Below are 22072 nucleotides of genomic sequence, written 5' to 3' on the forward strand. Positions count from 1 at the left end.
CTATTAGCCTCAATCAATAAAGTGGTTATAGCTCTACTAATGGAAATATAGAAACCTAAGAAAGCATGACAGGTGAGGAAGTACTTTGAAACTGTTCTGATGTGGATGTTCTAAAGGCCCAACCATTGTTGCCACAAATAAAAATAACTAGGGTCTCCATTACCGCTGCAAAATTTAATGCATCATGGAAATCACCCTAGAACAGTGTTTAAAGAGTTAGAAAGCAAGGAACTATAACCATTTCCGTCTGAGTTTAGTTCAACATTAATCGACAATGGTAATTGAAGCTTGGCGAGCAAAAACGGTAGTCCGGGTATGGTTTCTACCTGTAATCGAGAAGAGAACGGCCCCCAACAATGGTTGCTACTGTGATCTGTTCCTAAGCAGTGAAGACTGGGAACAGGGCGAAGGAAGATGAAAGTGGAGGAAGGAAGAAAAAGATGAAGAAGTAGAGAAAGGAGTGAGGTTTCCACACTGCCGCCGCCACTACTCCGTTCTCGTCGAGAAGACGATGAACAGAGGCTCGGGTTCGAGTTTAGGTCGCCGAGAGAGGAAGGAGAATGACGGGAATAAGGAAGAGAGAGGGAGTATGAGAGAATAGGAGAAAACAAAGAGAAAGGAGTAGTGTTTTCGCACTACGCCGCTGTGTTCTCGTCGAAGGTCGAAGATGATGAACAATATCCATCAATAATTATCAAATCCATGGAAAAAGGATAGTCATTTTAGAAAACATTAATGGAAAGGGGTCATTGTCTAATGGTTAAAGTTCAGGGGGAACTTTGTCGCAAATTAAAATATAAGGTCTTTGTCACTGACCCCATAATACAAGGTGATCTTTGTAATTTATCAAAAAAAAGTGGTAGGAAATTAAATCTAGACCATTATAGAAAGTTGTTTTATTTGATCAGTCCACCCCCACAAATAGAGACATTTGGATTCCCAGAGTGCAGCTGAATTAACCTAAGAGCTCATGAGATGAGTTCGTCTTCGCAACTCTACAGCATAGGAGACAGGATTCTCCATCTCTTGAACACTTGCACTTCTCCCACACAACTCCACCAAATCCAAGCCCAAATCATACTTCACAAACTTCATTTCGACACCACCGTCGTCTTCCACTTCATCAAAGCTTGTCAATCTCTTCGTCTCTTAGACTCCGCGCTCCTCCTGGCCACCCAGATTCCTAGACCCCATGTCTTCATCTGCAACTCCCTCATCAGAGCCTTCTCTCACACCCATTCACCCCAAGCCTCCATTTCTGTTTATGCCCGTATGCTGAGAGACTCTGTTTCTCCCAATAACTTCACCTTCCCCTTCATTCTGAAATCCCTCTCTGACCTCAAGCACCTCAAACAGGGCCAGGCCGTCCATACCCAGATCATTAAATTAGGCCATTTCAATGATATCTACATTCAGAATTCACTGTTGAACCTCTACGCGGCCTGCGGTGATATGGAGACATGTCAACGGGTGTTTGATGAAATGCCTCGGAAAGATGCTGTTTCTTGGACTGTCTTAATTGCCGGCAATCGAAGTGCTAGGAAGCTTGACGAGGCACTTATTGCCTTCGAGCAGATGCAATTCTCAGGTGTATTGCCAAATCCCGTGACGATGGTGAATGCGTTGTCCGCATGTGCCAGCTCTGGTGCGCTTGAAATGGGTGCTTGGATACATGATTTCATAACAAGGCAGGGATGGAAATTGGATGTGATTCTCGGCACTTCTTTGGTTGATATGTACGGGAAATGCGGTAGAATCGACGCGGGGTTGAGTGTTTTCCATAGTATGGGTGAGAAGAATGTCTATACGTGGAACTCACTTATCAAAGGACTCGCTCTGGCGAAGAGCGGACAGGAGGCAGTACGGTGGTTTTCTCGGATGGAAGAAGAAGGGATCAAGGCGGACGAAGTGAGTTTAATTGGAGTCCTATGTGCTTGCAGCCATTCTGGGTTAGTTCAAACGGGCCGAGAGATCTTCCATTCCATGATTGATGGGAAATATGGATTTTCACCAGGTGTTAAACACTATGGGTGTATGATTGATCTGTTTGGGCGTGCAGGTTATCTTGAAGAAGCATTCGAATTCATAGAAAGAATGCCTTTTCATCCTACAAAAGTTATGTGGGGAGCACTGTTAGCCGGGTGCAGAGCTCATGGAGATTTAGAACTCAGCGAATTTGCAGCAAGGAAGCTCGTGGAGTTGGAACCTAACAATGGCGCTTACTATATTCTGTTATCCAACTTGTGTGCAGAGATGGGCAGGTGGAACGATGTGGAGAAGGTGAGGCGGTTAATGAGAGACAGGGGACTTAGGAAGGATTTAGGATCTAGTTCAATACAACTCCAAGAACCCAAGAGACATGTTTATGGATTATTAGCACCATGAGTCTCATTTCTTGGAAGAAATTACACCTGTTTGAGCTTGCCGGGTTTCTTTCGATCAGCTGGCTAGTATTTCTATTTTTATAGCGTGGGTCTGCAGTCTTGTGTCATGCCATCAACAATTTGATCAATCAAATGGTCTTAGATTGATGCAGTTGGCAACTTTTGTTTACTGCCTCAGACGGAGTAATTGAACAGACCAGGGTGGTCTCAGAAAGGATGATCCTGATCGATGCATTGGCCCACTCTGGAACTGCGGATAGGCCTACTATGATTTGGGCAACGCGGTGGTTGGATGGCTGATGGCTTCGGGGATCAATTAGGGCCTACTAGATTTTAGAAGAATGAACCAGGGGTGCAGGCTGGGATGAAGGCTACTTGTGGGTTATTGTTTTTCCCCCTCAGTCTCAAGCCAAAAGTTTCCATTGATCTGATATGTGTCTGTACAACCAAGGCTCAAACAAGTATACAATTTATTTGAAATCATTCTTTATAACCTGTTTTTTGCTCTATAGATGGGCAAACAAAGAAGATTTATGTCATCAGCATACAAACAAAAACAAAATGCAACAAAACCTAATTGCTGCCCTTGGCTAACTCTTGCAGTAGGCAGGCAGACAGAGACAGACGGATCACAAAGATAGGAAATAGTCACACAGACAATCTTGTGTTTTTGCGTCTCTGGCTGAACAATGGGTCCATGGTTAAACCTTCCTATTTGTGCAAACATATGGGTCGGCTCGATAAAACCCCGTGTTCATATCATCAAATAAGAACCTTTAGAGCCTATGTCACCACAAGATGCTTAACCTTAGCTTATATCAAGAACTGAAGAACCATTCCACAAGATACCAACCCTCATGTTCTAATAATCCTCCCCTTTATGTCCCAATTCTGTTCTGGAGAAACTACTCCCTCACTGATTGAACACCAAGGATTCGGACGAGGTTTTGCCCAAACTTTTGAATACGAAGCTTTGAATATGAACAATAGCATCAGGCAAGCACCTGAATTTGCATTCACATAAAGCAACAGCAGTACAGCACCACATACCACCTTTTCCCCAAAATCAAAGCAAAGAATATGAGCTTCTTCTCTTATTTCCTGCAATTCATCTTGCAGCAACTCCATGGATTATTCTCGCATTTTATGTGTCATTGTTGGCTTCTCAGCGTCAGCCTTCCTCTGTTTCTCTAACTTGAAGAAATGGCAGCGGCAACAGGCACTACTGGAAAAGCTGAGAATCATCAACGATGCATTGGAACATGCCGAGGAAAGGTTGCTTAAGTTCCAAGAAAGGCACGACCAACTCCTAAACCAGATATGTTCATATTACTTGCGCAATCAAGAATTGGAGGAAGCCCTGGTTGATGCTAGAAAGGTCATGAATGACGCTTATGACTATGCCGTTAGTCTTCGACAAATGCAGATGAGGATTATAAAGGCTTATCAAGATGAATTTTCTGATGCATCGTCGCTAGATAGATCTAACGGGATTGCAGGTCAGTCGAGGAATGTTCCTAGGTAAAATTTATTGGTGTCAGAACCGATACCGTTACAAGGTTCTCCTAGTCCTAGCAATGCATCCGTCTAATTCATCCAGCCTACCAAGTTAAAGTTCAGTACTGGGACCGATTTGTTTCTTTGTTTGGTTTTGAATCTTTTATTGGAGAGTGGTAATCGTCCCCGTGTGCCTAAAATTCAATTGTTTCATATGGCAGGCTAACTAGAGGAGGAGGATCTCCCACGGAGGCGCTCTTCTCCTGGGCTCAAGCAAAAAAAGCAATGGTATTACCACCTACCATAATCAAATATTTTAATTTACATGCGGTCTCAATGAATAAACTGCAGTTTGTGAAGTTTTTGGTTAATGAAGCTAAACATAATATACAAACTATTGGTTTCAACCCCTTGGTTAGCATCATTTACCTTGACTTCAGTATGCAGTGATCACATCACCAACATCCAACAAAGCTGTCTTACAAGATACATGATTTATATCTCCAAGCAATCCAAATAATAATTTTCTGACGTTAAAGTGCCTACCAATCACATATTTAGAAACTAGCACCATTTATTCACTTAATGAGTGAAAAGTGGAGACAAAAGCCTGCAAGCTTAATCCACTTCTCCTACAGAGCATTCCCTTCCATGGCGAGTAGTCAAGGGCTTCTAGGAGAGTGATAATGGGAGAAAGCTCCAAATCCAAATCTAGTCATACCTCCTGAGTATGACGAACAGAGAGCTCCATACCTTTGAAATCCATTGAGAAATGGACTCTGAAGTCTAAGAATCACCATCCGCCACCACCCCACAAATACTAGTAAATAAAAAAGAGATGAAAGGAGCGGATGAAAATTTCAGAAGCTCCATTTTCACCCGAAATCCGTAGTCCATTACTAGAATTAGCATAATAAACATTACCACATGAGACGGGAAATGCAAAAAAAAAAAGAAACATAGTAGTGAAATTCGATTAAATTCATACCAGTGAAAGGTTGAAAAAGACTTCACTTGCAGAAACCCATAAAAAATTTTGATTAACATCTACCGAGTTACAAAGACATCAATAATCAATTATCTATCAAAAAATGTTACAAAGACATCAAAAAATCCCCCCACAGAAACCAACTGACAAGGGGTCCAACTTCAGAGATCATCCTCCATCCTCAAGTATTCTCCTATATCTGCCTGATGTAACACAACAATCCCATTTGGGTCCAACTTCCTGCAATCCTGTGTTGACTTGGCTGCAATCCCAAACCCTAACGGCACATCCGACATGGAGAACACAACAACCCCATCACCTGCTGTTGTATTCTCTGTGATCCTCCCCAATCCACCCTTCAAAACATGATTACCGTACAAGAAAGACATTTCGGAAGTGGGTTTTAACCAAACCTTGTGCTTTGCATTAACAGCTAAGAGATTGAGGCATTGGATTGTTAGGTGAAAGCTACCACCTTTGGTGAACTTGCCAATGCAGGTGCCGAGGGAGACAAGCTTGTCTCGTTCGATGTTGGTGGCTCGCTTGACTAAGGCTTCGCTTACATAATACACTTTGTTCTTTTGGAGGCGAAAGCAGTAACAGCCTGCATTTTCATCTACACCTTCATGTGATGAACTCTCCACTATGTTCTTGAGATTATTTCCTGTGAACTTGAAGAGCTTCTCAAAAACCGCTGTTGTCTCCTTCTCGTCTAGAGGCCTCATCTCTGTTTACCTTCACTTTCTCTGTTTGAGTATTCTAGGGAAGGGATTAGATGGAATGTTAAGAAGAAAATTAGTGTAAATTAAGTATTGTATGGTATACAACCTCTTCAGAAAAAAAAAATCAAGAGCTATGGCAAATAGTAATATATCAAACCTAAAGACCAAATCTACTAGTCCAATTAGTTGAGCCCAATCAAACCAGGCCTGTCCAAGCACTAAGGTGCTGAGACTAGGGAAGATGTCACATCCCTAGGAAGCAGTTAGGTGACTTCACAAATGAAATTATTACCTTGTTATAGACTCCAAAAATTCAAACCTATTGCTTGAGAGTGGATGACACAACTACCCTGGTAAAAGTGAATTTGCTTCCTTGGCTCCCTTCAAGTATATAATTTGAAATAAAAAAAAAAAAATAGAATAGAAAAACGAAAAAGTAAAGACCAATGCTTAGTACTCTTGCTGAAATGAGATCTCTCAAGTCTCAACATTTCAACAATACAACTTCCTCAAACTCTTTTGGATTTTTTGTTTTTTCTTTTTTTTTCGTTTATACAAATTTCTTTATTGTTATTGTTCTCTCACTATGCTTGTCCAACTTAAAAAATGATAATGTTCCTTTTGGTGTCTCCCAATATTTAGAAAAGCAAAAATATAAATAAACTGGATGGCAACCCTAAAAGATGGCTGGTGGCAGGTTTGCTGATTATCCAGTGAAACATTCAAAACTATCAAAAGCTCAAAATACAATCAGCTATCAGGTCATTGGTTCACCAATTCAACCATTTGGGTAAAGGATGGGTTGAAGTCTTGAAGACACTGGTTTCTCCATGGGTTCTTGTAATGAGAGTGATCATGATCAGAAAATCTATATTTGAGGTCTACAAGATTACATGAAAAAAGATGTAAATAAAGTTCAACCATTGTTCCATGGAACAAGTGGGAAAGGAAAATGTTCAGAATTTCCCTTAATTGGGCAAAATGGTTTGTGATTACCACCCATTCAAACGTCAATCACAAAATTCACTCTCCAATTTGCTGTCACTTAAAGCATGGTATTTATATGTTTCTTTGCCATCACATTTAATGTAACTGGATACTTCAAAGTTTTAGCATAAATGGGTAAAAATCATGTTTGTTGGTACATGTTTATTGCAAAAATACCAATGCAATGCCAGTACATAGATCTCTATGCAAGCAGTGATTTTCAAGAAAACAAACACTTCTATTACTAGGATTGCAATAAGATGGAAATCCGCAAAAACCAAGTACTGAGAGTTGAGCTTAAAAGTCAAATGAATTAATGGCAGTTCACCATTAACATAAAACAACTCATAAAAAAACAACCTTTTGACATTTCCAAATATTTATACACAACTGACATGTTGATAGTTGACACTTCATGTATTACCAATTGGACAGCCTTTTCTTTGAGATGTTCAGAGTACTTTAGTTCCTTGGTCTCAGCTTGTGATTCTCCTAATTCCCTTTCCTTATCTCTAAATATAAGATAAAAGATAATAATCCATTCAGAGTTGAACTCCTCCCCCTGGTCTCTGAATCAATTTTACATGTCACATAGAAACAGAACCCAACACATGTTTGGAACTCTAGCTCGCTAAGATGAAAAAACAAAGATGTCTGGCTACGTCCAAGATAGGTATTTAGTATTGAAAGCTTTGCATAGAGAAGCTTAGCATCATAATACTTATAATTCTGGAGACGAAGCCCATTGGAACACCATTGTTAATCGTCTTGAAGAACCCAAAATCTTGACAGGCCTTAATAAGGAGAGTCTTTAAGTCTGGCTTTGATAGTTCTATTACAGCCTTACAGGAGTTCTTGCAGGTCTTTACCAGAGGAAACTTGTACAGACATGATTTTAGACAGTATCACCATGGTTTCTTCTTTCTGTAACAGAAACAGAGGGAGGTTAATGCAGATTTGGTCGAGGAGAGCCTTATCTAAATGGACAATGGGTAAAGCCTTACGGACTAAAAAGTTTTGAGTCATTATCCTCTGGATTTCGGGCATGTTTTGCTACTTCTGCAAGAGAGAGGGGGGGATAGAGAGAGACAGAGAAGAAGAAGTTTGTAGACATTTCCTCATCTGAGCTTAACCAGTTTGAACAGGAACCAAAAAGAAAAACAGAAAGAACAAAAGACGTACCTGTGTTGGAGGAGATGGAAGCAGCGGTCGGTCGTGAAACCGGTTAAGAAGGTGGAGAAACCCGAAAACTGTGTCAGCTATATAGATGGTGGAGGCCGAGATCCTGAGAAAAGAAGGAAGATTAGGGCAGTGTTGAAGGAGAAATCTATTTTCGATCATAAAGACAATTTTGCCCTTTTATCTCACGTGTAATTAATGCACACGTATACGAATACAAAAACCTCCCCTAGATTTTCAAAGAATTTGACAAAAACCTTCTTCCGTCACTGATTCAGACGGAAAACTTTAAACCGGTGCATCAATTTTTTTCCAAATTCCCATTTTACTCTTTTGTAAGTTAATACCCCCATTTGAAAATTGACCAAAAAAACTCCCTTCGGCCTCATTATACTTTTCTAATCCTTGAACTCCACCGTTTGAAGATGAGAACGCAGCTCGTGAAGCTCTTAGTGCTTGGACAATTTACGTGCTCTCCCTCCGTTTGAGTTCTCCAAACCTATTTGTTGCTCAGAAGCTCTTCTTCTTGAGTTGGCTGATAAAGTATCCTTTCTTGGCCTCGCAGGTAGTTCAGACGGAAAGAACGAATGGTTATCGGAGAATGTAGTTCTTCTGTAAAGACTGTTGCAAGAGTCCTTATTGATCGGGCGGCCACCCTGCATCAAGGGGTGGCTGAAACCACCACCATGGTTCGATAGAACAACTCTGTCGCTGACTGGCCTGAACTGACTGTGAACTGAGCCATTAGTCCCCTCTCCACAATTCCAAAACTGATCAGTCTCTCTTCAGTGGCTTCCCATCAAGTACTCATAATTCTTGGTCGAGTTTCAAGTGAGTGAGCAGCTGGGGTTGTAAGAGAAGGGGAGGGAATAAGAGTACGAACGTGATGCCACTGTATAGTCATCGGAGCATGACGGCGCCAATGAATGAGTGCTCCTCACTGACTTTAGATGAACAGGAGGGTCAGCTTTCGGAGCTGGGTTCGAAGTGTTGAGGCATAGTGAGACATCCGGCAAAGCTAGAGAGAGATTAAGGGTCTCAATCTTTGGTTTCTTTTCCCTCTTGTCTCTGTCGATTTCCTCTTCCTCGAACTCTCGCCTCGACCCTGCTCCCCTAGCACTGTTCAACTGCAGAAAATCCCTCTCTACCCATCTATCCTCTTCATTTTGGTTCTCCGAAACCACTTCCTTTCCCTTATATCTCCCTTTCTCCAAAGAACTCAACAAATTCTTCCTAGAAATCTCTGTCTTGAAAATCCATTTTAGAATTATCGCACAGGTAGCTCAGAGTCAACTCCTGAGCACCAGAATTGCCATTTATCGATGGTTTTAACGGAAACCCATTATGACCAATCTCCGAACCTCGTAGAAAATTGAGACCCTTTTCAGAAAAACCGATTTTCCCATCTGGGGTCTCGAGGTTTTGCATGAAGACGTGATGTTTCAGTCTGGTCAAAGAGTTCTCTGTTCCGTGAACAAAACCATTGGAGAGATCGGTCTCTGTAATCATGGCCTACAAGGGAGCTCACAGTAAGAGAGATACAGAGAAACATACCCCGCCAAAAAGGTAGAAATTTCAGAAGTCGTCCAAGGATTTGAGGGGAAGTTTGAAGAAAATTCTCTTCCTCCCCGGTATGCCCTTGCAGCTGGTGATGGACTAAGAAACGTTCCCATTAGCTTCCTTGACTGGTGATGGACCAAGCGTAACTGTAGTTGATGAACTCTCATTCCCATTAGGCACAAGCTCCTTGACTGTTGATGGCGAGGGTTCAACATAGCTTCCTTGACTGGTTTGGTTGAGACTGAGTCAGATTTGCCACTTGTATCATCCTTAATACACGAGTTACTACATTTCCCATTGTCCCAAGCATCAAATGTTGCTTCTTTACTTGACTGGAGTAAGCTTCAACGGTGAAAGAGGAGGAACATTGAAAGAGCAAATGTTACTTCTTGAGTCGAGGGAGTTTCAAGGAATATTGAAAGAAGATGAAGAAAACAGCAAAGAAAGAATAAGAAAATGACAGACTTTTCAGGATTACTCGTTTTTTGAACCGATAGGATTTGGATAAAATATCGAAAGAGCTGTGTTCCTCATCTTCAAATGGTGGAGTTCAGGGATTAGAAAAGTATAATGAGGTCGAAGGGAGTTTCTTGATCAATTTTCAAATGGGGGTATTTCAGTAAAAGAATATGTAAACTAACTTATAAAAGGGTAAAATGGGAATTTGGAAAAATTTGATGCATCGGTTTAACGTTTTTCTACTTAGTCAGTAACAGAAGGCAGGTTTTTGTCAAATTCTTTAAAAGTCTAGAGGAGGGTTTTGCTAAAGTCAAACTAAAGAGAGGTTTTTATGATTATGTAGACACATTCTAGTTTCATGTAGACACATTCTAGTCTCAGATGCATCTCGTCGGGACCAACGAAATGTGTATGTGCGTGTCTTTCTCCACCACCTTCAAAGGTGTAGTTCGGACCTGATATAGGAACCCCGTGCCTGGCTCCATCAAAAGTTGGGCGCAATTCACCGATTTATTCATGGCCCATTTCATCATCAATAAGAAGTGTCCGAAGTCACAGGAAAGCTTTTGAACGTGATGCGAAGGAAAGAAGAGTCAATCCGAAACATACCCTCTTTCCCAATTTATGAAAAAACACTACCACTGCATCTCTCATACTAGTTCATGACGTAGCTTTCAATCCTCACCTGTGATAGCACTTGATTGATTGTATTCTAATGTTTCTACTTTTGAATGCAGTGAAAGAGTGTTTCTTTTTCTTTTTATTTTTGTTTGACCCCAGTTCTCTGCTACGAGTCAGAGATCCTACCAGCCTCAGTTGGTAATAGGCATTTTCTTATTTACCACAACATATTGGAACGGAAATTTTATTGGATTTGAACCAACTACTCTAATACGTAGTTATTCCTTTTTTTTTTAATTTTGATCACGATTCTGTATTTTTTTTATGCCAGGATCGTAATCTTAAACTAACAATAACCTGACAATTGGATTTGGATTATTGTCTAAAATGCCCAGTTTTGAACAGAATTTATTGGACGTCCAATTTTGAATAGGAACTAGTGATTGGTTTGGCAGTAAATTGAGTACTTAAGTGAGATTCCTCTCATTTAGAGATTTAAGAGGGAGGCAGGGAGGTCATCCAGAAAAGCTTTATAGCTATGTATATAAGGTAACATTTATTTATTTATTATTCATTTTTCTGGGTAAAAGGGGAATTATATTAAACTAACACAAAAAAAAAACTAAACTGCCAAAAAGATAAAGAGGTCTATGTGAGTCTCTGACTAGCAAGCTCTTTGATGGCAAGGGGGACGGTTCAAAATAAAGATGCCAGATTTTGATACATGGGTTTTGGAAACAGAGGTCTGGATGAAAGCTAAAAAGCAGCAAAGGTAGGTAGAACCGCAGAGATTATATTTACGAGTTACGAGGCGATTTCTTTAAAGATCAAACATTCAACTATTAAAGCATTATTGTCATGGACGTATCACTGCCATTGTAAGTAATCGATTCGAAAATCCCTCGCATTTGCAAAGGTAGAGCCATCTCCTAGAACTTTGAACGTCATCCCAAGTCACAAAAATGGTGACAAGCTGATTCCTCTACTGATTTTTGAGGAAGCCATCTTATCAAATGGGGGGTTTCTTTTCACATTATTTGGGGAAATGACTGTTTAATCCCTTGCGGAACTTTCCAACTTGGGATTATTCTTGTGTGTGTATATGTATGATGAAGACTAGGGGGAAGTTAAAAATTGAACCGAATAAATTGAAAATTTAATCCAAACTAAAAGGGGTGAGCTTTTAGTTTATTTGGTTAAAATCGTTTTGAATAAATCGAGATTTTTAAAATTGAAGTATAAATGAAAAAAAATAACCCAAACCAAATAGCTGAAGTTGATTTTTTTTTGTCCGATTTTTGGTTAGAAATGAATAATATATAACTGAAACTGAAACTGAAATAGCTGAAAACTAAAAATCGAATCAAATAGCTGAAAACCCAAAACCGAAATCAAAATTTAACCGAAAATATTTTTTTTTTTAATTTCAACCGAATAATGCTCGATGGAGAGTTCGAGGGCTGATGTTACTAAGAGCATTTTTTTTTTTTGAGGGGGGGGGGGATTCCTTGTTATTAGAATTGAAAATAATGGATGGATGACAATTTTTACCCTACCTGACGGGGTGGGTCTTTTTGCTTGAAGGACAAGTTTTGGGGCGGGGATGGGTTGTAGGATTTTACAACTTCTATGGGTATGGGTAGGGTTAGGCTAAACCCAACCCTCCCCCACTTGCATATTGTTGGAAAGCATATAAACTCTATGTTCCAAGTGTTGAATTTAATAATATTTTGGATTTCATGTAAAAGATAATTGATAGTTTGTGTTTTTTACATGTCTTAACCAAATAATTGAAAATTTTGTTGTTTATTTGTTTTTACTTATTTATTTTTATATATGACAACAAATAATAGGAAATTAGATATGGGTTCTAAATCCAACCCGCCCCTACCCTTGAATACGGGGAGGATAGGGTTTTGTGTTTTCATGTGCAGATAGGGTTTGGATTCTCAAAATCCAACACGTTACGGGTTTTGGGGCAGGTACGGGTTGAAAGGTTTAGGGACTAGAATTTACAAAACCCTTTTAGAACCTGCCTTGTTGCCATCCCTAGTGTCTAATGTTGTTGACATTTCTATTTTCTTATCTACTGTCTGTCTGTTTTGAGTTCGACCAGCCTTTACAGTCTTGCATTGAGGATATCTCCATACTTACATGTTTTATTTCATGGGTAGATATTCCTAATGCAAGGTTGCAAGAGGTTGTTGGCACAGTGTGAGCATGGACTTTCCCTGACCGAACCTGATCTTGTATGTTTCTTGTTATTTTGTTCCTTAGGTTGTGTTTGATTGCAGTGCAATTTTATTTGCTCTAGTACAAATTTATGGGAGTGCAAATGAAAAAAAAATGCAAATTTTGGTTTAATTTTGCTTTGAATTTTAGGTTATTCTGCTCTAGGTCTTATTTTACTTCATTTTCAGAACATATCTCACATTACAAATTCATTTTCTTTTCCAAACCCAACAATCACCTTTTCTAGGAGTGGACCCCATGAAACCATCATATGGGAAGTGTTTTGCCTTAAGGATGCGTTTGGAAACGATGCAAATGGAGTGCAGATTTTGATTCAGAGTAAATTTGCACTATGGTTCACTTTTGCCTGTGTTTGGTAACATTACATTTATACATTGATAAATGACATAAAACACATTTTTCAATTTATATTTACATTAATAATAAGATGTAAAATGATAACAATAATAAATAAATAAATTTGCATTCAATTGGACTTTTGATAAAAAAAGACATGCTTTATTGGAATTCGTATTTGCATCCATTACGGCTAAAAGTTTATTTGGTAAGAAGGTAAATTTGTCCTTGCATAACTAACCCAACTTTACAATTTATATGAACCATTTTACATTCTACATATTTACATTCACACTTACTTGCATCATTTCCAAGCCCAGCCTAAGAATAATTGTCCAAGTAGATTTAGGTTCCACCCAACTTTTGCAAGAGTTCATTGTTTATGTATTTCATTCTTCTCACACCAAGGCCCCCTGCATTTTTTTGAAAAACGGACTATATTCTAGCCAATTGGAGAGTGACATCCCTCACCTACACTCTTGTTCCAAACAAACCATCTTATTGACCGCTCCATATCTTCACACACACCAGAAGGAAAGGACACTTCCTATTAATGAACTTTACATGTAATGATCGATCGATCGTGCCATCATATTCTTAATACGCCTGTGGACATTATTACATATAAAAATGCCAGATTTAGAGTAATATACCTCTTGACCTGAGCTTTCACAAAAAAGTTGGAGAGCCTCATTCATTGTTTTCAATTCCCCCAAACAACCTCCCTTCATGAACCAACCTACTCATTAGGCTCAGTTTGGAAAGAGTATATAGAGTGTAAAACTTTGTATTTTGTATTTTTGTATTGTATATATTTATATTTGTACTCTTTCCAAAATAAGTGGATCCAGCTATCCGAGAACCCCAAGGCCTCCAACACTAACAATAAACACCCATTCAACTTTATTATACGCATTTTTCATATTTACTTTCAAGACCAAAACCCCATATTAACTTTCAACACTCTAACAAAAACCCCTAGGCTACATTTACTCCTCCCTCCCTTTTGTACAGGTAACAACTTTTGATGAAGAACCAACCACCTCATCCTTGCTCAATTGAATTTCATTTTCAGCAGTTGAACCACCTTGGACCATTTCTTGGTCCAATCTCTTCTCAAGTCACAACCTTGGGTCAGCCATATTCATGCCATTCCCAATGTTCAAACCGACCTGAGTCCAGATCTCCTATCCACACAAATTCTGTTCATGTCTATCCACATAACATTGTAATTACACATGGAGAACATTTCATCCTCTTACATAATATTATACAGAGGGAGATGTTCCCAATTCATGGGAGTAGTATGTTGTGGATAGACGTGGACAGAGTTTGTGTAAACATGAGATTCGGAGTCCCATATTTATTCTATGTCCACTCTCTCTCTAGATCTCACCCAGCTTGTCATGCCCACCTTGTCCACGTTCTCCTGAATTCTCTCCATATTTTTTCGGACTTCTCATCAAGCCCCGGCCCCTAGTAACGGTCACCCCTGCCACCGTCAGCGACTGAGACTCCCCCGTCTTCCCCTCCCTCGGATCCGACCTTCCACCTATTGGACGCCAATTCACTTTGCCATACATTGTTGGAGAATCAGCCCGTAGCCACGCGCGCACCAAAATTAAAGCCATGAGAAGGATTAACAACGCTTGTTTCTTCTTCAGTCATCCGTCCAACACAGTATTTCTCAATTCATCATGGCCAATTCGACCAGAATAGTAGCAGAAGAATGGCAAATGTTCATATCTAATATCAACCCACAACTGTGAATTTCCTCTCCACACGGGCTGGGACATGGCTGGTCCAACACTTTTGCAATTCAAGTGAAGAGTCTTCCACCACTCTATACTACCTACTCTTGTCGCTGCCATCTTCTTTCCAATACTTTTAATGCGATGATCCAGTGGAAGCCCATGAATTTGTATAGTAATCTCTGTTTTTGAGAAGTACCCATTTTCTCAATTGCTAGGCCAGGTTGCTGCCAACGTCTGAGGACCAGAATTTTCCCCAAAACAGCCCAAGGACCATGACCCAGTACCGATTGAATGTCAACTTCATGCTCAAAGAAAAACATGAAAACTCCCTCTGGTGTGTTATCAACTACTACTTTCTCCTCAAATTCCAAGATTTCAGAAATACACTTCATACCGCCACTGGGTTGATGTTTTTCTCCTCAAAAACTCTACCTAAAAGACGCTTTTTCCATCTGTCTTCATCTCGATCTCTCTGCAGTTCCTCTTCAACGTCAACCCCCTCCTCTGTGCAATCAACCCTTTTGCAGACCCCTGATCAGATCATCTGCCATGTACAACTCACAATACAGATCGATTCAGATCAATAATCAATCTCTATACAGAGTTAGAGCAACAATTAAAGTGGTGTGACTGTGATGAGATAGATTTGTGCATGTAAATAGTTAGAGCTTCTAAGGTGGATTCCTATAGAAGAGCACTCTGATATTTAAATCAATTAGAAGATGAGAGGTCGACCAGGCCAAACTGTTTGAGACTAGCTGGGCTTAGTCATACAAATTGAAGAGCTTAAGAGAGCAAGTGAGAAACAGCCCTTACCCCTGGGCAACATACCGTTTTATAGATGTCGGGGCAGTGTCATTGTGCTCTTCGTTTACAAAACACATGTTAGCTTCCATGGCAATCACTACCTAAAATGTTGCAAGGCAAATAGGTGACAGGGTCCGTCAAGAGCGGGACCAGGAGACTGGAGTAGTTGCACTCAAGGTTTTTAAAACCGAATTGGACAATGCACGGTCAGGGTTCGGTTCCTAGGTCGAACGGTCAGACCATTCAAACCAAACGGACAGTCCATTCTGACAAAAAAATAAAAAACAGTCAAATCATTGAACATTTCGAATGATTCAACCGCTTAGGTCAACGGTTTGCTGATTAAATTAATAGTTTTTTGGCGAAATAACAATTCTAAGGTAAAATAGAACCGTTCCCCATTTTTTCGGTCCAATCCGGTTTTTGAAAACCATGGTTGCACTGACCTTGATGGTTGATCGGGGCTCGGTTAGCATTTGTCTTGTGTCTATCTCATCCAGGACATGCAGTGTTCTCTAGCACTAGCTCGCCAGCCACATGGATGGTGCCATGTCAATACCATTTGGCTCATCAAGGCCCTCGACTACATGGTGGTTGAAAGTTTTAAACTCAAACACTTGTCATCGATTGCCTAAAGAAAACACTAGATGAGATAAGTCTTTCTCTTCCTTTTAATCTCACATACACACTTAGGCTGTGTTTGGTTTGAAGGAAAAATTAGGGAAAGGAAGGGAAATATAGGAAAACCTTTATAAACCTTGTGTAAGTTTTTTTTATATTTTCCTTCTTTTCCCTACCTTTTTCTTCAAACCAAACATAGCCTTAGGGAGTTATTTTTTCAATTTTCTCCAACGCTTGAGAATTGAAAACTACAATACTTGCAAACTCATTTCAACTCTATATGAAGTTTGAAAGAGAAAAGGAAGACAACATTATCTCTCTATTAGAGATTGCTCATGTGATCGAGCAAAATCAAAGAGAATTAGATCCCATTGCATTTTTATCTCTTACAAAATTATTGTTTTATAATTTGTCTCCATATTTTATGTTAATCCAATACACAAAATTTGTGTTGACATGCTTAAGAGAAGAAATTGAAGTAAGAAAAGCATTTTCCCATTTTTATTCTCAGTTTACTCTATAATATATGTTTATGGTGAGAGGTTCCAAGAAAAAAAGTATATTCAAGATAGATAATGAGATAAAAATTAGTTGATAAAATGCTCAAATGGGATGATCCAAAAGGAAAAAATAAAGCTTAGTAGCTTATATCTTAACTAATTCTAAAAAAAAGGGACCCAAGTTCAATAGTTTTTTTTTTTTCCTTTTAACACTTTTATTTCAAGATAAATGCATAAGATGTGCATGTATCATTATGCAAAAGATAAATACAAATTCTATAGGGTTGGATGTTGGGGATGCCATGTGTGTCAAGTATTACCATTCTTAGCCTATCAAAATCATTCAAACCAATATTTCAAGATTCAATGTGCAAAATATGGTAATAAGTTTGCTAGTTGGGAGTTGTTTAGGAGTTATGTTAAATGTACCAAGGATCATCTACATGACAACTTGGTGATCATGGGCTAGGTTGGGCTGGGCTTCCGATCATATGACCTCAAACACAAAATATTAAATATACATAATCACGAGATCCCTTTCATAGTAGAAAGTGGCTAGTGTCACATGGTTCCTATGACTTTGAGACTAGGGGTGTTAATGGATTGGTTTTGGGTTGGATTGGATGTATGGACTAATAAGATACATCGAATTAGATCAGACCAGATTTAATGGTCCAAAGTATTTATTGGATTAGATCGGATCTGGTCTACTCGAAATGAATTTATATTGGATTAGGTCGGATTGAACCAATATTTAGTTCATTGATAGAAGATAAGACTACATGTGTCAATAGATCAGATTTAGATTGAAACCAATCTAAATTAAAACCAATTTGAACAGATTGAATGGTCCATACATTGAATTGGACGGTCCAAAATGGTCCAAAGCACTCATTGGATTGGATTGGACCTGGTCCATCTATAATGGACTCATATTGGACCAAATCCTCCTATTTTATGACATTTTAAATTTAGCCTTACCAACGGGTGATCATAGATTGGGCCTGCACTAGGTTTTGCACTTACAAAAAGGGGATATAGCCCTGGGCCTGAAATGTAAAGCCGGGCCAAAAAGAAATCGATCCTTAATTTGGACGCTCGATCCTTTTCTTGACCCCCAAAAATATTCCATCGATTAAAATAGATTTTTCATCATTCCAAACTGTTGTTAATGCATGTTAATGATCATGTTTTGCGACTTGAAATCTGTTGGGCTTCGCCCGCGCAGGTTCGAACCCTGCTGTCGACGAACTCTTTTCTTGTTAATCATGGCAGTCGATCCCTTTTCTATTTCTATTTTATGAGTTTTCCTACAGCAAATCAAAACCGGTTACAAGCTTATTCAATCTGAACTAGAGTCAAGAAATTCAGAGTCGTTGAGGTGAGAACTGAAAACGAAAATAGAATCCGCCTTTTATTTCATTGTCCGGCAAGGGAAAGAAACAAAACAGTTGACATTCTAGGCGTTTCCCAATACCATTCCCTCGGCGACCTTCTTAAAGGCCGGACGAGAAGAGATATCCTCCCACCATGCCTTCACATGCGGCCTGGAGTAGATGAGCTTCGCCTCCGGGGTCTTCGTCAGATAGTAAGTGTAGGGCAGGTGGTGAAGATCCGCCAGGCTGTAGAAATCTCCGGCCAGGTATTTGCTCTTAGACAGTCTCTCTTCGTAGACGTCCAGTATTTTGCCCAGTTTCTCGGCGTTGGCCTCGATGACTTTCTCGTCAGGTGTACCACCGAAGACAGGGAGCACTACTCTCTGGTAAACCAGAGCAGAGATTGGTGGGCTGTACTGATGCGCTTCCACTTCTAACCAGACGTTAACAAATGCTGCTTCTTTGGCATCACCCAGCCTCAGAAGATCAGGGCCTACGTCGTTGCGTTTGGTAGCCAAGTACTTCGTGATTGCACGAGATTCTGGTCATCAAAATTGTAAACCCTTACATAAGAAGAAATGGAAGACGCAGGAATCATAAAATAGATGGAGAATAGTAGAATACATACCAAAGAGTGTAAGATCACCGTCGTCAAGGGCCGGAATCTGACCGAATGGCTGCAAATGCATATGAAAAATCAAAATTATTTTCCAAAAAAGGGGAAAATCCCAAGAAAAGGTGGAGGGAGAAAGGACGAATTTACGTTTTTGGAAAGGAAAGGAGGCTGTTTGTGTTCGCCCGCAGGGAGGTTGACGGGGACGAGTTCGAAGTCTATCCCTTTCTCATGGAGACACGCCAGCACACGCGCAGTGCACGTCGACATGGGGAGTCCAAGGAGCTTCACCGGCGCCATTTCTTCGGGGACAGCAGGAGTAGATGGGGGAGAGGAGATTGATCTGTTATGGTAGAAGAGCAGAAGATATTATTTTGTCTGTAAGTCTGTATGGATGTGTGTGGTGGAGCAGGGCGGAGGAGTATATATAGGGTCTAGGGAGAGGTCCATGGTCTAAAATGCCGGATAATAGGAACCAAAATAGCGGCTGCGGCTTTATATTGGAGATGTTTCCAATACAAAGTGGGAAACATCGCATGTCGACTTTTAACCTTCAATGACGTAAGCGATGAAGTTGATCACGTTGATTTGACTTTCGCTTCAAAATGTACCTCTCCTGTTCACATGTTGGATCATTTAAAACTTGATCGTTGAAAGCAAGGTTTTCGAACCGCCTTTGACCGGACGGTCGGACCGTTCGGTATGGGAACCGTCCAAGCAATCGGTTCTATTTTATTTAAAACCTGGTTTTGGTCAAAAATCATTGGAAAAGTCAATAAATTGTTGATTCGGGCCGTCGAACCGTCAACCTGTTAACTTGTTCAATGATTTTTGACCGTTTTTATTTTTAATTATTTTTTTTTAATCTGTTTGTCAGAACAGGCTGTCCATTCGAATCAAACAGTCGAACCGTCGACCCGGAAACCGGTGGCCAGAACAATTCTGTTTCTGGGTCGTTTTTTTAAACGTTGGTTGAAAGAAAGGATTAAGGTATGATAAGATACGCCTCCATATTGGGGCATATTGTATTCGTATCCATGATCATGTTCTCTCGATACGGGGCGTATCGTATCCGTATCCATGATCATGGATACAAGATATGCTACGATTGGATATGATACGTCTCCGTATTGGGCTCGTATCGCACCGTATCGATGGATACAATCCGATACACATCGATATGGAGGTGTATCCATGTCTACTTCGACAAAATTGTACATTGAGTACTTTTGAATTGTTTTTCATCATTAATACAAGTTAAAAAATAGTATTATAAAAAACTAAAATAAATAATTTAAGATTTAATTTTCTCAAAAAATTTAATAAAAACTAAAAGTTATAAAAATAATATATTTCATCTACCTTAGATGATTTATATATATATATATATATATATATATATATATATATATATATATATATTATTTTACACATAATTATATGTTAAAATGAAAACATATTTATTATTTGAAAAAATTGAGTAATTATATAAAAATACTAAATAAATAAATTTTCCCAACAAAATTAATGGAAAACAGAAAGTTATAATTATAAAAACTAAAAATTAAATATAATTTATTTTATCTACCTTAAATGATTTATTTGCTTTATTTTACAATTATGTATAAAATAAAAATATTAACAGAGAAGTACAGATACACCTAATGCAGAATTCTGAATTCCAGCCCCCCCCTACTAGTAGCCCTCTCCTCCCTTATAAACCATATCCTGCCCATGAATTTGGCATCAATTCACGGTTAGGATGTATTCCCCTTGTACTATGGGGTTATAAAATTCTGATTTGGGCTGATTGGTCATTCCCCCAAATATTAATTCGATCCGATCTGATCATAATTCGATCCGATTTGATCTTTCAAGGAGGCGTGGGTAGAGGTGTAAATCGGGTTGTGATGCCCACAACCCGACACGAATTTGGATCGGCCCAATACGACGGACTGTGGGCTGTGCTAGGCTCGACACAATTGTGCGAGCTGTACTAGGGCTGGGGTTTTAGGTCCACAGGCCGGGCCGACACGGTCTAGCCCGTAGCCCGACCCAGCATGGCCTACGACACGACCCATATATATAATTTATATATATTTATATAATATTATATAAATTATAATTATATAATAATATATAATATATAATATATTAATAAAATAAATAATTTTTTAATTTTATTATACTAATTTATTTAATTATTATATATATATATATAAACAATTATATACATCAAAATTCATATAAAATTAAAATTTTAAATTTTTTGTCAATTTTTTTTATATTAATAACTTTATCCCAATACACGGTCTGACTTGACCCAAGGCTCAACACATGGACTAATCCAACCCACAACACGGCACGATATGGCATGGTACAACACGGGCCTAGGCCATGGACCGTGCCGAGCCGACACCCCCTAGGCCGCCCACGGGCACGACCCGTTTTACACCTCTAAGCGTGGGGAGTGGCCTTATCATAGAAAGGACCGTTTCCTCATTTTCAAAAGGAGCGATACATCATAGATGACGTTGATGCCGTCTTGTACCCTTCTTCCTACGTCTACTACGTGTCCGTGAGGTTAGTTTGATAAATTATTGGTCCAATACTATAACGGCTTTTCGAGAAGCCTCTAGAACGTTGTAGGTTGCAAAATCTTATATTTTGTATATTTTGTATGGATTTATATTGTACATATTTGTATTTGTACTCCTTTTAAATTAAGCCTAAGCCACACTTTTTTTGCCAAGATTGTGTTTGATTGTACTATGATTTTATTTACACTAGTATAAATGCATAGAAGTGCAAATGTAAAAAATGCAAATTTATGTTTAATTTTGTTTTAGATTTTACTTTATTCTACTTTATGTCTTAATTTATTTCATTTGTAATGAAATCAAACAAAATAAGCTAAAATTTGAAACAAAAATATGTCAGAAAATATTGTTTTCAACTTGGGGGTGATTTTCATGGGTATTGGGCGTCCAATGAGAGATTGAGGTGTGCTTATCATGGTAGTTTCATATTTAGTATAAACCCTTTTGAGGTTTCAATTTGGGATAGATGACATGGCGATTTAATCTCGTAGGTCGAAATGGCATCTTCCTATTTTAACAGTCAAATAGGTGAATTAAGACATGAAATTTGACGTGCTAGGGCTTTCTTGGGTCTCTGAACACAGTGGTGAGATTTGATTGGTCTAATAGGGTTGGGATGATGGAAATCTATGGCTGACAAGTTCAGATTAATGAGATTTGCTAAAATATAATCTTTGTTTGATGAACGGTCAAATGAGGGAATTTTGGGATGAAATTTGGTGCACTTTTGGACATCCTGAATCTTATGAAAGTGATAGATCTTTGATCAAAGGTGTATATTGAAAGATTTAGTTTGGGTCAATGGTTTATTAGTT

The 22072-nt window shown here is 39.1% G+C and overlaps 2 protein-coding genes and 1 pseudogene across 13 annotated transcripts; 1 reads left to right on the forward strand and 2 right to left on the reverse strand.

Annotated features, from left to right (window-relative positions):
- The first annotated feature begins 885 nt into the window (after positions 1-885).
- On the forward strand, positions 886-2877 carry LOC104606117 (pentatricopeptide repeat-containing protein At5g66520 pseudogene; annotated as a pseudogene). The gene has a single exon (XR_016068695.1). The product of XR_016068695.1 is annotated as a pentatricopeptide repeat-containing protein At5g66520 pseudogene (transcript).
- Positions 2878-4879: 2002 nt separating this feature from the next.
- On the reverse strand, positions 4880-7917 carry LOC104606116 (uncharacterized). 11 transcript variants are annotated; one of them, XM_010271174.3, is made up of 4 exons: positions 7761-7903; positions 7583-7637; positions 7448-7502; positions 4880-5628 (listed from the first exon to the last, which is right to left on the reverse strand). In XM_010271174.3, the coding sequence occupies exon 4, from the start codon at positions 5592-5594 to the stop codon at positions 5031-5033; it is 564 nt and encodes a 187-aa protein (XP_010269476.1). In that variant the 5' UTR covers positions 5595-5628; positions 7448-7502; positions 7583-7637; positions 7761-7903; the 3' UTR covers positions 4880-5030. The 11 variants fall into 11 exon arrangements, with proteins under 11 accessions (XP_010269476.1, XP_088742741.1, XP_088742748.1 ...); XM_088886615.1 differs by having other exon boundaries at positions 7003-7502; positions 7761-7902; XM_088886622.1 differs by lacking the exons at positions 7448-7502; positions 7583-7637 and adding an exon at positions 7003-7088 and having other exon boundaries at positions 4880-5615; positions 7761-7913.
- A 10133-nt stretch (positions 7918-18050) lies between these two features.
- LOC104606115 (glutathione S-transferase F13-like) lies at positions 18051-19074 on the reverse strand. Its single transcript, XM_010271169.3, has 3 exons — positions 18808-19074; positions 18673-18721; positions 18051-18585 (listed from the first exon to the last, which is right to left on the reverse strand). Exons 1-3 carry the CDS (start codon positions 18955-18957, stop codon positions 18128-18130), a joined length of 657 nt encoding a protein of 218 aa, XP_010269471.1. The 5' UTR covers positions 18958-19074; the 3' UTR covers positions 18051-18127.
- Between the last annotated feature and the right edge of the window lie 2998 nt (positions 19075-22072).

This window comes from Nelumbo nucifera, chromosome 4 (genome assembly GCF_055504915.1).
Source record: "Nelumbo nucifera cultivar China Antique chromosome 4, China Antique-T2T, whole genome shotgun sequence".
NCBI lineage: Eukaryota > Viridiplantae > Streptophyta > Magnoliopsida > Proteales > Nelumbonaceae > Nelumbo > Nelumbo nucifera.